Consider the following 16617-nt stretch of genomic DNA (forward strand, 5'->3'; position numbering starts at 1 on the left):
TGCGGCGTACCTGGCCCGGCGCGGCGACTGCTCTCCGGGCTGGCGGGGGCCGGCCGCGAGCCCCGGGGGCCCCGAGGCCGCAGCTTGCCTGCGCGCTCTGAGCCTTCGCAACTCGCGAGCAAAGTTTGGTGGAGGCGACGCCAAGCCTGAGTCCTTTCTTCCTCTCGTTCCCCAAATCCGAGGGCAGCCCGCGGGCGTCATGCCCGCGCTCCTCCGCAGCCTGGGGTGCGCGTGAAGCCCGGGAGCCTTGGCGCCGGCGAAGACCCAAGGACCACTCTTCTGCGTTTTGGAGTTGCTCCCCCCAACCCCGGGCTCGTCGCTTTCTCCATCCCGACCCACGCGGGGCGCAGGGATAACACAGATCGCGGAGGAGCGTTGCCATTCAAGGTAATCGCCGCGCAAGACGCCTCGGGGAGCTTCCCCAGTCGGGGACGTGGACGCCAGGGGAGCCCGGGACGCCGGGTGCACCGTCCTCTGGGCAGGGGGCGCGGAAGGACTGGCATTGTGGAGGGCGCTCCGTGTCCTCCCTCTGTGGCTGCATAGGTGATGGGGGAGGTGGGTGCGTGCTGACGGCCGGTGTTCGGGAAGTTCTGCCTCTGCCACCCCCATCCAGATGCTGACATCTGCCTCTGGCGTTGACGCCCCCCTCCCTGTCAAACCCTGGCGGGCGCATTCCCGCTGACTGGGCGCGTTTCTCCGACCCCAGAGCAGACGGGCGAAGGTTCGCCTGCCCGTGGCACAGCCCCGCAGGCCGGGTCCCAGGGGGCATCTCCGAGGTGCTCCATCCGTGGGTCCTGGGAACTTCCGTCCCATCCAGGCCCCGCGGAGGCCCGTTTTTCGGGAGGGGGCCGCTGGGGTGGGGCCGGTGACATCCCGTAGGGGTGACGATGGTCAGGGGTGGCACTGTTGGGGAGGCGACGGCTTCAGTGCCCGGTTTTCGGTGCCGGGGCGCCCCTCGCCCACAGCCGCCGTCGGCGCTGGAGGGAGCGCAGCGCGCCTGGGGCTAGGGGGCGAACTGGACCGACTTTTTCTAGTTCGCCTGCCTGCTCTGCCGCAGCGGCTGGGAGATGTCGAAAGCGCAGGCGAGTTCTAACTTGCGCGCTCATTCTTGCTCATTCTTTCGGCGACGGGGCCGCGCTGGGGAAATCAGCCGAGGGCCCTGCGTGGCGCTGGCTCCGACCCTCGCGGACCGCGAACCTGGCGCAGGAGGCCGGCCCGGGGGCCACCAGCCTCCGTCGCTCTCCTCGCACCCCACTCCCTTGCAAATCGTTCTCCAGACCCTCCTTTTCGCCCAATTCAATAAAACCTACCCTTAAAGGCAAACCTGCTTTCAAACTCAGGGCACCCATTATGTGTTTGGTGTGAAACGCTATCAACATTTAAAACTCCATTGTCTCCCTGGTCCCAAATCCCTGTAAATCTTCCACTGGGCTCGACTCATTTTCATCTGAAAAGCCTGTTTAGTTTGAATAGAAAAGCAATCAGGCGCCCCTCTCCCTTTCCCTGGAATGTCAATTAAAATGCAGATTTCTCTGAGCTCTTTAGCGCCCCGAGAAGGGGGAGAAAAACAGGATATTTCAGGCAAACAAATGAAAGAAGTGCTGCCCTGAAAGGGGTGGTGGTGAGGAGCACCCCCAAGCTGCTCGCAAGTTCTGATTGGACGCAAGCATTAAACTGGGAGGGCATTGTGGTCCTGAGTCAGTGTGTGTGTTTTGAGATTTCAATTTGTTGAGGAATTTCCCCCCAGACTTGACCCCTTGACAGCTCCCGCTCCTACTGAGTGCTGGGGAGAAGTAGGGAGGCCTTAAGCGAAGAGATGGGTCTGCACTTTGGAGGAGCCGGGCACTGTTGACTTTCCTGATGTGAAATCTACCTAGGAACAAAACGCCAGGTGCTGCCGGTGGCCGAGCCAGCAGTGTGTCGACAGATCACCCCTTAGGTGGAAGCCCAAAGCGGAGGGCATTGTATTGATCTGCCTTCTTGGAGGGCCGGGGTTTTGGGAATGTCATGGTAAATTGAAGAGCCCAGCACAAGCCTGGCATGGGGACCACTCCGCAGCCAAGCCCTTCCTCCTTGTCACTTTGCCTGTCTTAGGGGGCAGGCCTGTGCCGAGGTGAAAATGGACTGCGGTGGGGGGGTGGGGGGGACGGGCGGCCGAGAAGAGCCATCCATCAGAGGGAGGGTGACAACTCCTCCCGCGTGCAGGCTGAGAAGAGAGTTCCCTTTCAAGGGGAAAAATAAACACGCTGGGGCTTTCACTGGGGCTCAGACTCCAGGAAGGATTATGGTATTGAAGGCAGGAAGCTGGGATTGTGGCCGCCAGCGGCATGCTGGGCCTGTGTTCCCAACACCGAGCCTGGGGACCTAATTATCCTGCCTAGGAGGTCGCACCATACTTTTGTCCACTTGGGTGAGGAACTGTGCAGACCTGTCGCCTTAGGTCCCCGCCTTCCAGAGTTTTGGGGAGGGGGCTGCTGTGGGGCTTGGACCTGGAAATGGCTGAAATGCAAATTTCTAGTGCAAGCTAGCAGGATGATGGAATGGCTTGAGATTCAGTGGAGAGCCCTGTCCACCTTTCTCTGCCTGGAGCCAAGGAGGCTCCTCTGGTTAGGGACAGGTAGGGGAGCAGGCTGGGGAAGGAGCCTGGAGCGAAACCTCTGCGAGGACTTAGGATTGTTCCTAAAGTCGTGTTAGAGGTAGAAAATTCCCCTGCGTTCTGGAAATGCTTAGTAAATCAATGAGAATGTTTGTGTACTTTCCTCCCACATATATGTAGAAATAGATCTGAAATTATCTTTTGAGGCTCTTGATTAAGAGGAAAGAAAGGAGGAAAAATCTTTCAAGCTATCTGAAAACACATGCACACACACACACCATGCACACACACACACCGTGGACACACACAACTGCACACATACTTTTCTTGTTTTTGCTGCGAATCATACCGTTTCACCTGTGCTGTCTTTGAAGCTGAGGTTTTCTTTATTCCTCCTTTGGAAATGATGTGGTATATTCTTTTCCCTCATCCATTTTATCCTCAGTCAAAGCTAAAAGAGCAGTTTTATGATAAGATTTGGGGAGGCTCCAGCAGTGTTGAAATCCTATGTCATAACTTGAAACATCGAGTGGGTACATAAAAAATGTAGAGTTTAGAAATTTTTGTATTAAAGGCCTCCCTCCACCTCCAATCTTAGAAAATGTGGTTCATTCCTGTGGTTCACAGAATCTGAAGCCTGAGATTGATGTGCCCTTTCTTGTGATTGTTTTAATGATTCTCTAAAGTTTGTGCATTTTGACTCTACCCTTAGTCTCAGAGGGTAGTGAGTGAATTTAAAGTTGCTTGGAATGTATTAAGCTTTCTTGGAAAATTCTCTTTCCCTTGGATCAAATGGGTGAATAGAATAGTAAGCTGAGTGTCCTCTTCTAACTTATACTCTGAAAATTTAGCCAATAGGTTTGCATATTGAAAGTTATTGGTCCAATCACATACCATGACTAAAATTTACATAATTTACATCATCATTATTAATACATTCCTGCATAATTCATCAGAATTTGCATCTGCTCAGTTTCCTAACCCTTCTACAGAAGTTGAAGACGTTTAGCAGCCCTGGACTGCCATTTAGTCACAGGGAAAGGGAATTCAGGCTTCGAAGTCCTTTTTGGATCAGCTGCATTGAATGCGCTGCAGTTGTGTTCACTCTTCGTAAGTGGCTGCTTGGCGGAAGACGGAAATACCCTTCTCCATTTGAAAATGAATCCTGACAAGTGTAAACTGGTGGGAATTTTCTGTAGCCTTCCTGGGATTCTTTTGATTTTGCTGGTCTCCTTTCTTCCCAAGAGCTACAGTGAGGGTGGGACAGACCGCTCAGCTCCAGCCCAGCAGAAATGCGGAGCTGTGAGCAGACGCCTCCAACAGTTTAGCTTTCTAAAGCCCAGTTGGACTAAGAGGAGGGAATGAGGTTGGTTCTGCCAACCCGAGCACTTTTAACTTGCTTTTGTAGTTGCCCTTGAAACTAAGGTCATGTTGCTTCTGCTCATTGAGGGCGGTGGAGGCGATAGTGGATAGTAGAAGAGAGCACACGTTGCCTCACTGAAGTGGCTGCACGTATCTGAGTCCTGTAGCTACTGTTTTATCTCTGTTTCTTAAAAATATGCTTTAAAAAAGATTAGCCTAACACATTTCTGTGGACCGGTCTGGTGGAATCACCTGGGACTCTGAGGTGAGGATGGAAGGATTTAGCAGATAATGAAAAAGAACTCTGTTTGCACACATTTGAGAGGCTGAAAAATGGTTTTATCCCACTTGGGCTGGAGTGATTTGGCACTGGGGAAGATTCCCTGACTCGCCAATCTCTTTCCTTTAGTGACTGCAGCAGCAGCGGCAGCGGAGGCAGCGGCGGCAGCGCCTCGGTCCCTGAGCCCACCGCAGGCTGAAGGCATTGCGCGCAGTCCATGCCCGTAGAGGAAGTGTGCAGATGGGATTAACGTCCACATGGAGATATGGAAGAGGACCGGGGATTGGTACCGTAACCATGGTCAGCTGGGGTCGTTTCATCTGCCTGGTCGTGGTCACCATGGCAACCTTGTCCCTGGCCCGGCCCTCCTTCAGTTTAGTTGAGGATACCACATTAGAGCCAGAAGGTAAGTCATTTAATTTCACTTTTCAAGTTTGTTTTGGGATTTGTCTGGGGACAGATTGTTAAGGCCTGTTTTAGAAGCAGCTACCCTTGCATTGTAAATGAGGCTTCTAAGAGCACCTGACCGTGGTCTCTTGGTTCCCCGCAAGGCAGAGCTGATGAGGGAAGGTCCTTTGCTGCAACACTGCAGGCAGAATGGTATAGTTTGGTGGTTTCTTGCTGTGTGTGTTTCTCTGTGCTGGGTGAGGGAGGCAGCTGGAGTTCACCTTTATCCAGTGCCTGAGAGAGCTGTGGAAGGGACGAACCTTGGGAGGATGAATGTCATCTCTAGTCTCCCCCAGCAGCATTCCTACTCCTTACAATGTAAAGAATTGCTATTTTCTGACAAAAGGAACCACTAAAAGAAATTGCCAACGTCTGAAATGCTGATGTCTTATTTTAATTGTTTAAGGAGAAAAGAAGGTTCTGAAGTTTAGTGTAGAGAGAGAGGCTTGACATCTCAGAATTTTTTTTTTAGCCATTGTAATTCCTAATACTTAAGCAATGCATCATCACAAAGTGGCAGATTCTATTTTAGGTGAACTTGAAAGTGAATGTGCCAGGGGATCTCCTCCAGCTGAGAACCTCCAAGTATCACAGGGCATGCATTGGTGTCACAGCTTTGGAAATTTAATTTTCAAGGTGTAAGTCCAGTTGTGAGGACTACATGAGGCTGAATTATTCAGCTTAGCAGATTTGGAACTTCTCTCCCAGCCCTTTGGAGATAACGTGAGCCAAGCCTCTACTTGGTGCTGCATTGAAATCTGTCATCAGTAGGGAATATTGGTAGCTGAGTTATTTTTTGAGTGGTAATCCGAGAATAAAACGGCAGATCCCAGCACTCATCGCCACTTAATGAACCTGTTCGTGGAGAGCCCACCTGGTGCCTGCCTGGCTTTAGGAACCCGCAGCAGTCCGAATGGTGTCTGGGATAAGCTGAGCTGCTCTGGGAATACATCCCGTGCGTGGGGTGAATATACAGCACACTTACCCAGTGGGGTGGGCTGGGAGAGGACAGAGAGCCCAGCCTCCTTAGCCGGATCAGGACAATTTAGGAAGGAGGGTTGTGTCCATCTGAGATGAGAGTTCTGAGAGACATGGGCTCCCCAGGAAGACCCCGGGCATGTGTCATTAAAGGATGAGGACCGAAGCACTTATCACCTGAAGCAATCGTGTGAGACTGGGGAACTCTCTGTTACACAGAGGGATGGCAGCTCTATAATTAACGGGTGTGGTGACATCTCCCAATCTGGTAGGAGTTTGTGTCTGAGGCTTGTATAGCTACAGCTACCGGCCAGTTACGGAACTGCCTCTTGGTAACTTATGTTGGGACACCAGAATGAATGTAATTTTCTGTGGTGATGCATTTTTACAGGGCTTTCATGTAAGAGGGAAAAAGTTCCTGGTTTCTGAAAGTCATGCCTGTACTTCTTTAATTTACTAATAATTAAAATGGATGTTTCTGTAATTGCTGGTTTTCCCTTAAGTTCGTGGCTCAGCAAAAACTGAGGAAGCTTGAGCTGGGATTTCCTACAGTGTGGGCTTTAGGAGCAACCCAGGTTAGGGAAAAGCTGTCATTTTTCATTTGCTTTTTCAGAGCAGCATTATTGTGAGTGTATTTCAACATAAAGTGTAAAATGGTCCCGGAGGATTTGTTTTACTATATTCAATTCTTGAAGGAAGTTTAAAATTGTGTATACATGCAGGGAGGGACAGGCGAGGCAGAGGGAAGAAATAGTGGAAAGGGACGAAGTTCCCCAAAAGAGTCTTTGTGTAAGAATTTAAATCCAACAATGTGGGTATTGTTGGAAGCAGGCCTGCTCAACCGGGGATCTGTCGATGCACTTATGGATCAGGAAGGAGGTCCATGAAGTTCTGGAAGTTTTAGGTAATATTTTGTTAATGTCCTTTTGTGCATTTTTATGGGTTCATAGTTTCCATGAGCTATGAGTTCATTTGCATCGAGAATTATGAGATGGAAAAGAAAAGATGTCTTAGAAGAAGGTGCAAAACCTGACAAAGAGGAGGCTTTGGAAAAGCATACAAGTCCCGGGCCTCAGTTTCCCATTCTGTCATCTGAGGGCTTGAAAAGATGATTTTTAGGGTCTCTTCATTAATAGTCATTGAATATTAATGTCCTCAGAAGGCTTCTGACTCTTCCACCAAAAGGTTGTTAGGAGATTTCCATTTGACCTGAACTTAAAGAGCGATTAGCACAGGGGCTGGCATCCAGTAAGCATCGGGTGCATGGCCTTGTCACCATTGTCGCCAGTGAGCTGGGAACATGGGTCTTCCCAGTCCCGTGGGCTGGCTGTGCCAGGTGCCACAATGTCAAAAAACATCTAGGCTTTTGGAGACAGTTGAGAAGAAAGTTGTTTTTGGATGGAGGGGCCTTGGTGTTTCCAGGAAGCTGTGTCTGCTTTCGTAGGATCCCCACTTCCCTTCATCTGTTAGTCTAATACTGGCCACTGATTTGAGCCCTAAGAGCAGTTCTTCTGTTGCAGGAGTTCTGCTTTGGTGTCAGAGGTGATTAGGAAGGTCATTGAATTACAGATGAGAAAGGAGTTTTTAACAACGGAAAATGGGCTCAGGTTTAGGCTCTGCGCTGGCGAATTGCAGAGAGAGAGAGAGAGAGAGAGAGTGTGTGTGTGCGTGTGCGTGCGTGTGCGCCTGTGCCCCTGTCCATCAGTTCTCCATGGTTAGAACAACTGTAGCTTGGTTAGCAGTAAGTTCCACCTTGACCTTCAGCGCACCAAGGTCTTATCTTGTAAGACTTCTTGGTTTGCTAATTTATTTGGAAGCTCAGTTTAGATAATGTCTATTGAATAGGAGAAAAATGTGACTGAGAAGTTCCAGGAAGAAGCCTGGGCCCTAACACTAGAGGGTCCTTTTCTTTTGGCCCCTCAGGGAAAGGATATGGTTAGCCATCTTGGCTTTGTACAATGTCATGTCCTATCATATCATATGTCATATATATCATATATCATATATATCATTTGTCTTTTGGACCCTTTCTGAAGTAGTAGCAGTGGAGTTGGGTCCACTCAGTTGACTTAAGAAAATAATCTGTAGAAGATTTTGGTTTTTAATATTTCAGATTAAATGTGAGTTTTCCAATTGGTCATTCATTGTTGATTTCCTTTTGGTCATTCCTTGTTATAGGGGACCAGCAGAGGAGTGAAAACATGGTTATTGACTCGAAGGGGGGCAGTCCTCAAGGCCAAGTACTATTCTGTTGATTAACATTATAAATATTTGAAGTATAGTCAAGCTTGATTACCCTGAGAGGGGGCAACTCTTACTTTCAAGTTCTTCCTGACATTGTCACCTACTCTGGTTAATTAAGTCATTGTTGACATTAATGGCATCTTTGTTTACACCAACCCAGTAGGAGCTAAAATGAAAGGGCTTTTCAACCCTAAACCCTTAATTACTTTCCCGCCCTCCACAGAGTGTGACTCTGAAAAGTGACAACCTGAAAAAAATGTAGTTTGTGTAGCAATTTTTTGTCAATCTTCTGAGAGGTGATGCCCTCCTGGACCAGCGTGAGTTGGTCCAGAGTTCAGTAGCAGAAGCACTGAGGACAGGATCTGCACAGAGACCTCCCTAAGTCAGATTTTTCCAGTATGGTTTAAGTCCTTTGTTAGAAGTATTGTAAATGCCATAATATTAGCCATACGCATTTAATTGCAAGTTAAAAGAAAGGAAGAAAGAATATATCCGCATACCAAGAGTGAATGATTTAAAATAATCTTCTGTTTCGTATTATCTGCATCTTTGTTTTTCAATATGAGTGTTAATATTTAAGAGTTGACTGTAACTTGATAGTTAGTTTTGGAACAAGGACTTATTCTTGGTCAATTAAACCAAATGCAGGCTTATGCAGTTAAATACACAATGAAGTACCCATTCTTTATTAGTATATAAAGTGTTTCACAATTCATAGACCAAGAGCCATGTTTAATATTACTTATAGAGCAGAAATCTGGCAAGCCTAGAGAGCTGGTACTTGTATCATTTTTATACTGGCTCGCTCTGATTCAACTTTGGGGTATATGTGTGCATTTCTGTCTGTTTATTTCAACCAGTTAAAAGAGCGCTTGTACTATGCCAATGGCCCCGCATCGAGCCATAAGTAAAGACTTTGTTCCTTTCAAGTCTTTTTGACCCAGTTGAGGGTGAGAATTCACAAAACCACAGCAATCCAATATGAGATGTTTTTAATATCAGACTTAACAAGTAATTACATGGCTATGAAACAACTGGGGTCGTGTTTAAACTGGAAGTGTTTTGTTTAATGTTCGTAGTTTCAATAAAATGTATCCACTAGTCTTCTAGTTTGCAGACTGTTGTTTAGGTGTTTGTTTAGCCAGGGTAATTGTTAAAAACTCCCTCTAATCTAGTTTACTCTTATATTTCCATTGAAGCTAATTTTAGTCATTAAAGGAAAACATGGGAAATTGATTTTTGGGTACCTGCCTGTTAAGCTGGGTAGGAAATATAGCTGGTGTGCTACTCTCCACTGTACTGGTCTGATTCTTAGCAGGGGAGCTGGGGGAGATCTCTCTGGGTAGTTCAGAAATTATTTTTTTGGAAGTTTTTTGGGCTATTCCACAGATAATTCTGTTCCAGTGGGTTTTATGCAATTGTGCAAAATGCTTATGGTCTCTATTATTTTTTTTTTTTTCCTTGAGAGATGATTTTAGCCTTTGGTTTTTTGTTTGTTTTTGTTTTTTGAGACAGAGTCTTGATCTGCCACCCAGGCTGGAGTGCAGTGGTGCAATTGTACCCTCACTGTATCCTCAAACTTGGCTTACTGTACCCTTGAACTCCTGGGCTCAAGGGGTCCTCCATCCTCTTGAGTAGCTGGGACTACAGGCCTGGCTAATTTTTAAGAATAGTTTGTAGATACGGGGGTCTCACCATATTGCTCAGGCTGGTCCCCAACTCCTGGCATCAAGTGATCCTCCAGCCTTGGCCTCCCAAAGTGCTGTGATTACAAGTGTGAGCCGCCCGCCACGCCTGTTCTAGCCTTAAGTTTTGCATTTTTTTTCATCTTTTTTGCTGTATCCCATATGAGATTTAGAGATGGCTCTTCTTTTTTAGCTTTCCTAGCATTGAAATGCTTGGTGTTGCTAACTATACCCCATCTTTACCACACCATCTTCCTCCCTGACTTGCCTTCTTAGTGTAGTTCGGCCAAGAACTTGAGGCCAAGTTTTTTTTTTTAATTTTTTAAATTTTATTTTAGGTTTGGGGGTACATGTGACGGTTTGTTATATAGGTAAACTTGTGTCATGGGGGTTTGTTGTACAGATTGTTTCATCACCCAGGTATTAAGCCTAGTGCCCAATAGCTGTTTTTTCTGCTCCTCTCTCTCCTCCCACCCACCCTCCACCCTCAAGTAGACCTCAGTGTCTGTTGTTCTTTTCTTTGTGTTCATGAGTTTTCCTCATTTAGCTCCCACTTATAAATGAGAATATGCAGCATTTGGTTTTCTGTTCCTGTGTTAGTTTGCTAAGGACAGTGGCCTCCAGCTCCATCCATGTTCTTGCAAAAGACATGATCTTGTCCTTTTTTATGGCTGCATAGTATTCTATGGTGTATATATACTACATTTTATTTATCCAATCTGTTATTGATGAGCATTTAGGTAGGTTCCATGTCTTTGCTATTGTGAATAGTGCTGCAATGAACATCTGTGTGCATGTGTCTTCATGGTAGAATGATTTATATTCCTTTGGGTATATACCCAGTAACGGGATTGCTGGGTCAAATGATAGTTCTGCTTTTAGCTCTTTGAGTAATCACCACATGGCTTTCCACAATTATTGGGCTAATTTACACTGCCACTAATAGTATATAAGTGTTTTCTTTTCTCCACAACTTCACCAGCATCTATTATTTTTTGACGTTTTATTAATAGCCATTCTGACTTGTGTGAGATGGTATCTCATCGTGGTTTTGATTGCATTTCTCTAGTGATGTTGAGCTTTTGTTTTTTTCATATGCTTGTGGAATGCATATATGTCTTCTTTTGAAAAGTGTCTGTTCATGTCCTTTGCCCACTTTTTATGTGGTTGTTTTTCTTTTGTAAATTTAAGTTCCTTATAGATGCTGGACATTAGATCTTTGTTAGATGCATAGTTTACAAATATCCCATTACATAGGTTGTCTATTTACTCTGTTGATAGTTTCTTTTGCTGTGCAGAAGCTTTTAAGTTTAAGTAGATGCCATTTGTCAATTTTTGCTTTTGTTGTGATTGCTTTTGATGTCTTTGTCATGAAATCTTTGCCCATTCCTGTGTCCAGGATGGTATATTGCCTAGGTTGTCTTCCAGGGTTTTATAGTTTTGGGTTTTACATTTAAGTCTTTCTTCCATCTTGAGGTGATTTTTTTGTATATAGTATAAGAAAGGGGTCAGCTTCAATCTTCTGCATATGGCTAGCCAGTTAACTCAGCACCATTTATTGAATAGGGAGTCTTTTCCCCATTGCTTGTTTTCATCAGTTTTGTTGAAGATCAGATGGTCGTAGGTGTGCAGCCTTATTTCTGAGCTCTCTATTCTGTTCCATTGGTCTACATGCCTATTTTTATACCAGTACCATGCTGTTTTGGTTACTGTAGCCCAACAGTATAGTTTGAAGTCGGGTAATGTGATGCCCCCAGCTTTGTTATTTTGTTTAGGATTGCCTTGGCTGTTCAGAGGCTAAGTTCTTTTAAAAAGAGGTCTGATTGAACAAGATGCTGGACAGGTTATTGTGGTGATCCTTCATGTCTTGAAGATGTCTCCTTCTGTAATAGACAAAAGTCACACTTTTTACAAGTTTCTCTTTCCTTGCCGTGATTTGTGTGTGGTGGCTGACTTCTGTTTATATAACTTCAAGCTCTTACCATTTAAATGTTCATACAAAAGTATGAATTGTTGACAAGCCACGGTCATCCTTGAAGAGTGTGTGTCAAATAAAATAGGCATGCTTTAGATTTTCAGTAATTTTGGTTTGGGAAACTTGTACTGTGCCAGAGCTTTCAGATGCTGAATGTGTCATTTACTCCACTTTGGAATACCGTAAGTAATTCTGCGCCATTGTGGACTTTGGCCACATCATGCCACTCTTAAAAACTTCTGATTGCTTTTTTTTTTTCGAGACGGAGTCTTGCTCTGTCACCCAGTCTGGAGTGCAGTGGCGTGATCTTGGCTCACCACAAGCTCCATCTCCAGGATTCACGCCATTCTCCTGCCTCAAGTAACTGGGACTACAGGCGCCCGCCACCACGCCCGGCTAATTTTTTGTATTTTTAGTGGAGACGAGGTTTCACAGTGTTAGTCAGGATGGTCTCGATCTCCTGACCTCATGATATGCCGGCGTGAGCCACCACGCCTGGCCAAAAACTTCTGATTCTTTTTGACAGTACCAAGTCAGAGAGCTAAGCTGTGGTATATTCTTTCCTTTAACCACTTGTCTAAGTAAAGAATGGTAAATTCCAATTCATTTCAGAATAGAATGCACACAGAGAATTTCAGGTTATGCTGAATGTGTTTTATGAGGGGGCTAAAAATAGCTTATGAGGAAAATGCTGATAGATTCAGGAATGAGAACAAGGGACGCATTTATTTGTATGATTTATGTAGCACCTTTCTTGGAGACAACTCAATTCTGAGCTCTAACGTTAATAAACTCTATATAAATTGTCGTGATTATTTTTGAACGCTTGAGCTCCTATATTACTATATGTGACCCATTTGTATACCTGACAGTTTACTGTTAAATTTTCCATACTGACCAGTTGTAATATTTTAAAGGTATCCAGACATTGAAAAGGCCAGCTGTGTGTATCTATGGTGTGTGTATGTGCTTGGGGGGATGTACTATAAAATGAATGTCAAGATCATTGCAATGGTTGAGTTTAGTGTTTAAACTCTTTGAACACCCTTAAAGTTCAGATTGTCAGTTGATAGTGGGATTGTCCCCAAAGATGTGTGGCTGCCTTAAGGAGCCTTCTTGTCCTGCTAAGCCTCCTGGATTTCCACCAATGCATGTTGCATTTCTACCTGGCTGTAATAGATGCACAAATGAATATATATCGTGGACATTTATAAATGTTTCAAATTTAAAACCAGTCGAATTTTTAAAAGAATAAGAATCTTCTCTGCATTTAATCTAAATTCTGTATCTGCCATTCTTAAAAATAGAATTGAATAAAATCGTTTTGGATGGCGTGTGGTATGCTTTCTGGAGACAGAAACTAACAGAGGAAACTTGACCTTGGGAGGTAGGTTTGAATCTCTCCACTATCTACTGATGCTGTGATTTCAGAAACGTTAGATAAACTCTCTGAGCCTCAAAGATAGTATCTATCTTGAAGGGTGCATGTGCAGATTAAATGCAAATGAAATGTAAAGCCCCTACTGAATTTCCTGGCCCAGAGTAGGTATTCATTAAATGCTGATTTCTTCCCTGTCAAAGTAAATCTAAAACTAATATTTCCTGGACCGATAAGATGTTTACAGTGTATAGTGATAATTGTCTGATGAGAGGCGTTTGCATTAATTAAAATGTAAAACTGGCTCTAGGCCCTGGATTTGTCCAGCCCTTTTTGTTATCTTGGGCTTTTTGCAAGGCCCATGGATTTTAGCAATGGGAACATCCTGCTGCTTGCAGTCCAAATGGTTCAAGGTTGACATTTTTTTCCCCTCTGTTGAAAAAAGTCAGTTGCAGCTCTGTAATAATAACAGCAGACACCTACTTCATGAAGAACAATGTGTTTTGGCAAAAGAGTTTTCTGTCTGAGTCTTCAAAATACCAAATACACTGTCACATTGCCATTAGGCCCCGTGAAGAACATTGGAGAGGGGTTATGGAATCAGTTGGGGTGGGGTGCGGGATGGAGAGGGGTTATGGGGTTGGTTGGCGTGGGGTGCAGTGTGGAGAGGGGTTATGGGATTGGTTGGGGTGGGGTATGGGATGGAGAGGGGTTATGGGATCGGTTGGGTTGGGGTGTGGGATGGAGAGTGGGTATGGAATCGGGGTGGGGTGCAGGGTGGAGAGGGGTTATGGGATCGGTTGGGGTGGGGTATGGGATAGAGAGGGGTTACGGGATCGGTTGGGGTGGGGTGCGGGATGGAGAGGGGTTATGGGATCGGTTGGGGTGGGGTGCGGGATGGAGAGGGGTTATGGGATCGGTTGGGGTGGGGTGCGGTGTGGAGAGGGGTTATGGGATCGGTTGGGGTGGGGTGCGGTGTGGTATGTTCTGCTTTTGGCCAGGCTGGAGAGGGGAGCACCATAACATGTTATGGTCATCCTTGCCATGTTTACCTGTAGTGACCTCTCCTGAACACTCCTAGATGAGATTTTCGTCGGCATGGAAGGGAGCTTAAGGAAATTGTGATGGGACCCAAAGTACTGAAGCGGAGAGGAGCCGAACAAGCATTTGCACTTGATACCCCTATGGAGGTTACTTGGTAGGACAGACTATGAAGTGGGGGCAGTATGGATGAGGTCGTGTTTGTTTAGCCCATTCCTTGAGATGATGATGATGGTGGTGATGATGATAACTGGCTACCATTTATTGAGTGCCTGTCATGGTTGGACTCTGTGCTAGGTACTTTAACATATATTATCTCCCATCTTAATAACCCAGAACATCTTGGGTATTCCTGTTCTCATCTTATGGACAAGGTAACTGAAATTCTTGGGGATCAAGTGACTCCTCCAGGACCTCATTGTTAGTGAGTGTGGGCCCAGGTCTTTGGGTGAATGTGTTGGTGTAAGAAAAATTTCCCTTCTCCTTCCTGAGCAGGAGGGTTTTTTTTTTTTTGTTTTTGCTGGAGAATGTGGTGACCCCTCATTCTTTCCTAAATCTGTCATTTGACTGTTAAACCTGTTAGGGACACCACTGGTTGATTCTGTTTCCTTCTCACACATCCATACCGAATTCTCCTAAAGTCATTTGAAGAAAATTCCAGGCAATAAAATGTTTAATAATTATACTTTGTGATTCTTCTAGAATGGCTTCTGGTGGCAGGTGGCTTATTGGAAAGAGGTGAACCCTGACTGCTGCCAAGCAGACCAATGGGAGACTGGGTCCCAGTTGATGGTCCAGGCTGCGCCACACCGTAGGAGTCCAGAACAAGAAGGGCTGGCCTCTGTTGCCCATTGACGCGTGACCCATCTCAGCAGAGCGGGCTGTCCCCAGTTATTCCTTGTCCTGGATGTCTCTGCTGGTTTGTCCTAGTGCCTGCTAACCCTCAGCTGTTGCCACTTTGATATTATGTCAAGCTTTTCTTCCCAGAATTTCTGATTTACGATTGGGTAGGAAGTCAAGGCCTACCTGCATAGACAGACCCCTGTACCCGGGACTCCCACAACCTGTGGTCATGGAAACAAGCACCAAAGCCTACCCCACCCTTCTAATGTCACTTTTCTGCAGAGATTAGGAGCAGAGACTAAGAAAGCCAAAAAAAAAAAAAAAAAAAAATTCCAAGAATGAAAAGGCCAAAAGCAGAAACACCTACTCTTCCTCCAGTCTTGGCCAGGAAGGGTGTCCTTAGGGGAATAAAAGAGGCCAGGAAATGGAGCCCATTTTTAAAGCTAGCAAAGATCAGTTTGGTATTAAAAATAAAAAGTGAACTCTAGTACCAGCTAATGTGGAGGTGAATCGAGGCTGGTTTAGCCAGCTGAACTTTGTTCTTGGCTACTTGTACAGCGATTGCAGAACACTCAGGGGTCCCAGGCATTTCAAAGTGGGAGTTGAGTTTTGGAGGAAAGTTGTAGAATTCCTTTTTTTTTCTTTTTCTTTTGTGAGACAGAGTCTCTTGCTGTGTCACCCAGGCTGGAGTGCAGTGGCGCGATCTTGGTTCACTGCAACCTCTGCTTCGTGGGTTCAAGCGATTCTCCTGCCCCAGCGTCTAGAGTAGCTGGGATTACAGATGTGCACCACCACACCTGGCTAATTGTATTTTTAGTAGAGACGCGGTTTCACCATGTTGGTCAGGCTGGTCTTGAACTCTTGACCTCAGGTGATCCACCCACCTCAGCCTCCCAAAGTGCTGGGATTACAGGTGTGAACCACCACGCCTGGCTGTAGAGTTCTTGACTAGGAGATGCTACAAATTTCCCTCTTAAATTTGCAACTCCCCATGCGATGACAACTTTCAGAGCTTGGCAGAGCCATGATTTTTAGATTGCAGGGTAATTGCTATGGTTTCTTTGAGTTTTTTCATCCATTTGTTCCCCAAATAATTTTTGAGACCTACTATGTGCCAGTTTCTGTGGGGATAGAATAGCAAGCAATAAACAGTTGAGTCGGGGAGACAGGCTTTTGTCAAATAATTGCAAAAATGAAGGGCTAGGGCCAGGCGCCGGTGGCTCATGCCTGTAATCCCAGCACTGTAGGGGGCCGAGGTGGGTGGATCATGAGGTCAGGAGTTCGAGACTAGCCTGGCCAACATGGTGAAACCTGGTCTTTACTAAAAATACAAAAACTAGCTGGGCGTGGTGGCAGACACCTGTAATCCCAGGTACTTGGGGGGCTGAGGCAGGAGAATCGTTTGAATCCGGGAGGCAGAGGTTGCAGTGAGCTGAGATCACGCCATTGCACTCTAGCCTGGGCGACAGGGTGAGACTCCGTCTCAAAAATAAATAAATAAAATAAAATAAAATAAATAAACAAAATAAAAAATGAAGGGCTAGGTCCAATCAAAGGCGAAGACCCTGTGAAGGAAAACCATGGGCCGGAGGCATGTGCCCCATGTTGAGTAGTTTCCAGGGACTGGGACTAGAAAGCTGCTGCTGCTGCTGCTTTTTTTCTTTTTTCTTTCTTCCTTTTTTTTTTTTAATACAGGGTCTCACTTTGTCACCCAGGCTGGAGTGCAGTGGCGCAATCACGGCTCATTGCATCCTGGACCTCCTGGGCTCAAGCGATCTTCCCACCTCA

The 16617-nt window shown here is 45.9% G+C and overlaps 1 protein-coding gene across 19 annotated transcripts in view; it reads left to right on the forward strand.

Moving 5' to 3' along the window:
* The window catches only part of FGFR2 (fibroblast growth factor receptor 2), a 124449-nt gene continuing 107832 nt past the window's right edge, over positions 1 to 16617 (forward strand). For 12 of the 19 annotated variants that reach the window (XM_017872283.1, XM_017872263.1, XM_017872266.1 and 9 more), the window contains exons 1-2: positions 1 to 387; positions 4368 to 4644. In XM_017872283.1, the coding sequence (XP_017727772.1) occupies positions 4479 to 4644 (166 nt within the window). In that variant the 5' untranslated portion in view covers positions 1 to 387; positions 4368 to 4478. Of the gene's footprint in view, positions 388 to 1989; positions 2011 to 4181; positions 4224 to 4367; positions 4645 to 16617 lie in introns of those variants that run through there. The other 7 variants (XM_017872267.1, XM_017872268.1, XM_017872270.1 and 4 more) reach the window with 3 other exon arrangements.

This window comes from Rhinopithecus bieti, unplaced genomic scaffold (assembly GCF_001698545.2).
Source record: "Rhinopithecus bieti isolate Rb0 unplaced genomic scaffold, ASM169854v2 scaffold_6710, whole genome shotgun sequence".
Classification (NCBI taxonomy): Eukaryota; Metazoa; Chordata; class Mammalia; order Primates; family Cercopithecidae; genus Rhinopithecus; species Rhinopithecus bieti.